Here is a 5767-nt window from a genome sequence, read left to right as displayed (position 1 = left end):
CGAAGGCTGGCAGGCGCGGGGTTTAAAAAAATTAATTATTAATACGAAATACATAATGTATGTTGTGGCACTTTGAAAATCGGAAAATACCTTCCAAGGGTTATGGAATTTACATGTTCGTAGCTCCCAGTATTTCTTCATGGGTTTGTAAATGTAGGTTCCATGTCCTCCCCTGGAAAGTTATAAAACACGGAGCTGACCTTCCTGCTCAACTCAGCAGTTACACTGTGGATTACTTGAAAATCAGATTTTCCTTTTCAGGTCTATCTCTTGAACTGTGCAACTAATAATAACTTCAATCCTGCCCTTTCTTTGTTTATAGTTACATTATTTCTAATTGTATTCAAAGTGACCTGGAACCTGAGAGATCAGAAGTGGTTTGTTTGTTTTCTCCCTCGAAGTTTCAGTGCAAACTATGATCTGTACCTTGGAAGTGGAAACCATTTTTAATCCTCTTCTGTCTCCAGAGGTTTGGATTGAGGTTCAAAAGAACCATTTTATCCATTTTATTATCAAGTTTCCCCATAGTTCTTCACTTTTCTATTCCAAATACTTTTTTAAAAAATCACACCAAATGGCAAGGCTTTTAGCAATATAAAGAAGGATTTATTTTCGAAAGTAGCAAAACTTGTTTGAAAAAAATATATATCTTCAAGTGAATTACTTTATAAATGTGACTGTCAAAGTCAGCTATTCTATGATCTACACTTTACAACATATTGTACAAAAGATACACATTGATAGGCTCTTATTAGCTATTCATATATTTATAATACATATTGCACTTGGACCAGCAAGGCTCGCAGAGTCATTCACGGTACAAATTAATAAAGTTAAATAGATGGGAATCTTTGTAAGTACACTTGATCTCCTCTGGTTTGGAAACGAATCTCCTCGTCGCGGTAAAGTGTTCTCGCAGGGTGGGACAGGGAGAGGAGCTTTGCAGGGGAAGCAGAGACAGAGAGCGGGGAGGGCAGGGGTCGCCTTCCCCGGGGCCGTTCCCCCAGGGAGCGCGCCTTTCCCAGACTCGCACCTCCGAGGTCAGGACGCCGTGGTTCCACACAAGCGGCTCGCGGTCACCACTTCCTTCAGGTCACTCTCTGGTTTCCCGGCCACCATAAAGGGCCACGTCTGCAGGAGAGAAGAGGGTGGAGGAGGTAAGTGGCCATGGAGGAGGGGTGGGGTGGGCCCCCAGACGGAGAGGAAAGGCGAGGGCGAGATGTGGGCAGGCGGTGCGTCTCACAGACCCTTTATCTCTGAATGTACTCGGGGTCCTAGTGAGCCTCGTGGCTGGATAAAGCAAAAGGAGCATTGCGCCAAGCCACCGAGGCGGGTGGTAAAGCAAAGAGGAGGTCACTCCTTGGGGTTGAAGGAAATCCGAGCGAGGAGGCCCTTCGAAAAGTCCAAAGTGGCTCATGCCATGGCACAGTCGGAGAATGAGCAGGGAACCCCACAAGGACTTCTGGCCAACTAGCTGCCGGGTTTGAGGCGAAGCGCCCTCCTAGCCCCTCTTCTGAGGCCGTGGTCAGGTTTCCGGGACCTCCAGCTTTTATCCCATCCATCTCCCCCCGCGGACTTGCGTTTCCCCACAAATGCGGGCTCTGATCAGTTCCTAAATTAATCGCTACCTCTTAAGGCAAAAAATTAATACTAATGAAAGAATATACACACACATTTTATTTAAGGTCGCCTTCCTACTGGGCGGAGCAAGGATAACCTTCTCTCCCCTTCTTGACGTTTTGTAATAAAGCCCACTTAAGTTTCTTGTTCAAAAATAAAGACAGCAGCAAACTGTTAATGAAGACACTCCTTTCATTTGACTTCCAGATCTTACAAAGCTATTTACTCATCTAATTTGAAAAAGAAACTTTTAATTGGAAGGAAAAACATTTTTCGAGGCAAAATGTGGTTTTGCATCCCCTCCCCCCAATTCCTGAAACTAACTCAGTGAGAAGATAGTTCAAATCTTCAAACCTCTCTCACGAGTGCTGGCAGATAAGATGACTTTTAAGAGGAAAACCTCTCGTTCTTATCATATATAAACAGAGGTGCTAGTAAGTTGTTGTTTTCTTTGGAGCCTGTAAGTTTTAAAATGAACTCAAATGAAAAAGGAATCAAAGATATTTCTTAAACAGTAAAATGCATATGAGAAAAATATTAAGCTCAATGAGTATTACTTTAAAAAATAAAACCTAAAATGGTCTTAAATCTTGGGTGAATGTGGCCATTTTAATATTATTTATTACAGCAGTACTCTTGAGAATGTACTGATTATGGTGATATTTGTTGGGACTTCTGGGATTTAAAAATGTTAATTCACTTATAGACGAAGCACAGAATATTTAAGTAGTTGGGGACTTACATGACAATTGTAGAGGACACGATGTGCCCATATCTAACGGTCCTATACATGCTTGAGAAAGAAACAAGGTTGGGTGGTTTAATTTACAATAATTAGCGGGGGAAATCGAGTCTTACTCTTTAGCTAAAAGAAGAATAAATAAGAGGATTTAATACAATGCCTTCTTGGCGCACAGCATCTTGTCAGTGTTCCCCGTCCCGCACCAGTCCCTCCACTCCAGCCCTCATGGCGCGGGTACAAGGGGATCCTCCTCCTTGCCAGCTCAATACACTTGCAAACTCCTAATTGGGCTGCCACGTCAAACACTCGCATAAATCATCCCTGCTCTGGCGGCTTGTAGGGCAGAGAGCGAGGGCCGTGTGGGGATCTCCTGCAACGGTCCCTAGAGGCGCTGGGCTGAAGGTGGCCGAGGTGCGGAAGTCCCAGCCAGGCGCTCACACACACACACCGCGCACAGGACTGCGGGCACCCCGGCCCCGGGCACCCGCAACCCCCGCGGCGCCGGAGCACTTACCAGGTTGACCGGGTGGATGTAACCGTTCTCGTACTTGTCGTTAGCCAGGATCTGCCTCAAATGGGCGATGTAGCTGGACGCCAGTCGGAGCGTGTCCAGCTTGGAGAGCTTGGTGTCCGGGGGCACCCAGGGCAGGGTGGTCTTGAGCCTGGAGAAGGCCTTGCTTAGCACCCGCATCCGGGCCCGCTCGCGCGCGTTGGCCGCGTTGCGCTGGACCTGCTTCCCCTCCTGGCTGACCCCGCTCAAGGGGCTCTTCTTGGTGGGCGCCTTCCTCCTTTTGCCCAGGCCGCCGCGGCCCTTCTGGGGAGACCCAGTCTCGCAGTTGGAGCTCTCCTCGGTGCTCTCGTTGGAAGTCACAAACTCCTTGTTAGAGTCCATTTTCAGCCCGTCGCAGTCCAGCATCTCCACTTCTTGGAGGTCCTCCACGTCGCTGAGGGAGCCCGTGGACATGTTTGCGGGAGGGGATGAAAGGGAGAGAGGGGAGGGAGAGAGGAGAAAGAGGTCGGGAAACCAATGGGCCCCCCTAGTGTGCAGTGTGGAGCAGCCACCTCGTGTTGGGAGTTGGAGTTGGGGTTCTGGTTGGGTCTCACACCCCTTTCCCCTTCGCAGAAGGAACCGCCTGGGCTTCTTTGGGAAGGAAACCGACGCTGTTTCCCCACCCCCGGAGTCGTGGCCGTAGAGGAGTGTGAGAGAGCGCAGAGGAATTTGGTGGACACTAGGAATTTATCTGGGGGATAGAGAGGCGGATCCTTGCAGCCCAGGGGAGGGGCCTGCCAGGCCCCAGCTACGCTCTTAGACCCCTTTCACAACCGGAGGGAAACTCACTCGCAGGCCCTGATTTCCAACTTGTAATGTAAATCAACTCAACTGCCACTCTTAAATGCTGGTCACCTTCCTCACTTCGGGCGGGCGAGAGTAGCACCTCGGGCGCTCTCAGCTCGCCGTCCCTCGCCGTCTCCCGAGGCCTGCTTTCCTCTTCAGAGGTCACAGCTAGTCCTATGTAGCCAACTTTAGGAAAACGACCAGATCTTTTGTTCTTTCTGGGCCTTTCACCCAGAAATGTCGAAAGCATCCCTCTTGACTCCCCCTCACCCCAAGAAAACACCAATTAAAATCCAGGCAGAGATCAACTACCTCCTGCTAACACCCCATAATCTTCCAACCTTAACTGGGGTAAATTAAGAAAACAAGTGCTTCGTAGAATCTTCAGGGTTATGTCAGAAAACGTACCCAAAAATTCACCTGAACCTTGTCACTTTAAAGATATCAAGGAGCTGCCTGTGTGTACACAGACACACCACCATTGCACACACACGCAGCCACACACATAACGGGAGTGGGAGGAATGAGGTGGAGTGACATGAGTGTGTAGAAAGTATTTTGTTAGGTGGTAACTTTTTCTAAATGGAATTAAAACGTTTCCCTACACATCTTTCTAGAAATGTATATATTGTCTTACGAATCTTGCTCTCAGACATCACCTTGCCTGGGACTTCTTGTTTTCTCCTTCCCAGCGTTGCTACCTGTACCTTTTTACATCCTCTACCCAGGGTTGCTCGTGTGAAACTGACATCCCAAAACACTACACAGCACCATCCCTTTGGGAAAGGTTCTTCCCCATTTCTGACCCGAAGCTGGACCATCTTTCCTAGAGAATAAGAAAATCTGAGGAGTAAGAAAGCAAGGGGAACCAGAAACCAAGGGATGGAATGAAATTGATGAGATGAAACTGGATAGACTGAATGCACGAATCTCTCTTACTAGTTCTTCACCAGGTTTTATTTCCTTGCAGTTAGGCACTGAAGATGAGGGCTGAAGCAAAATGTAAGAGTGGCATCTGAGCTTTTGGCTGGGAGTCTGCACCCCTCTCCTACATTAAGATATCATATCTCTCTAATCCTGGGCTCAGCTGGGAATTCACTAACCTCTAACGTTTTGTTTTGTTAGCAGGGTCTTGTTTGCTTTCCCCCTATGCTGTAAACTAAACAGATTGTCAGCAAAGCAGTCTTTATTAATGAATTAGTGAGACCCCCCCCCCCCCCAACCAGCATAATATCTTTGCTCAGGATTCAAAATTTGTTAATCAGCAGTGTAGAGATTTATGAGCTCTCTTATTTTCTGTTGTTTGTGCAGGTGGAGATTTAAATGACCATATCCACCACCAAGATTTATTGCGAGAGTGATTGATGTTATAAACCAGGAAAAAGACTCTTCCCACAGCAGGGATGACAGAAATATCAAGTTGAAGTTGCCTTTGTCCTCATGCACAAATGACCCAGTACTAGAAACCAGAAAGCATAATAATTTAATCTGAGATCCAAGACAGCATTAAGAGAACACCCAGCAGGCCTGTTAAACTTTTCTTCACTGATTCCCAAACTAATTTTCTTTGATTTGCCCTCCCTTTGCTCGGTCTTGGTAAGACATGAAAGTTAAAGTTATTTTTAGACTAAAAGAACTATGTGAAATGGGCATTGGCCAATACTTTGTGAAGTGTGTGTGTGTGTGTGTACCCATTGAGATCATACAAATTAATCAGAGATAATTAATTTATTTGGGCTCTGGAATGGGGTAATGATTGACAATCAGAATGATGGCCTTAAAGTATACCAGGCTATTAAGCTATGAAAATGTTTCTTGGATTCATTCTCTTTGGGGAAAAGAGAGAAGGTGTGGTTTTCTGCTACACTTGGATTTGTAGGCTGGTCGGGCTCTTTGGAAGATGATAGCAATCATAGGAATACATATCACTGAATAGGTTTCTGCTGTCTATTTTTTTCAAGGTCTGCAACTTAAAAATAGCAATTTCTGGAAGGGAACAAAACTAGCTTCATGCCACATGCTGATTTTTGTGCCTAGCAATTATTATTATTATTTTTTAGATAAGCAAG

The 5767-nt window shown here is 46.2% G+C and overlaps 1 protein-coding gene across 1 annotated transcript; it reads right to left on the bottom strand.

The window, feature by feature from the left end:
- Positions 1-584: 584 nt before the first annotated feature.
- On the bottom strand, positions 585-3351 carry TCF21 (transcription factor 21). Its single transcript, XM_036249206.1, has 2 exons — positions 2877-3351; positions 585-1131 (listed from the first exon to the last, which is right to left on the bottom strand). The coding sequence occupies exons 1-2, from the start codon at positions 3324-3326 to the stop codon at positions 1042-1044; spliced, it is 540 nt and encodes a 179-aa protein (XP_036105099.1). The 5' UTR covers positions 3327-3351; the 3' UTR covers positions 585-1041.
- Between the last annotated feature and the right edge of the window lie 2416 nt (positions 3352-5767).

This window comes from Molossus molossus, unplaced genomic scaffold (assembly GCF_014108415.1).
Source record: "Molossus molossus isolate mMolMol1 unplaced genomic scaffold, mMolMol1.p scaffold_m16_p_8, whole genome shotgun sequence".
In the NCBI taxonomy this organism is placed as follows: domain Eukaryota; kingdom Metazoa; phylum Chordata; class Mammalia; order Chiroptera; family Molossidae; genus Molossus; species Molossus molossus.
Note: the sequence above shows the minus strand (reverse complement) of the source record. Positions and strands in the feature narration are given on the sequence as shown.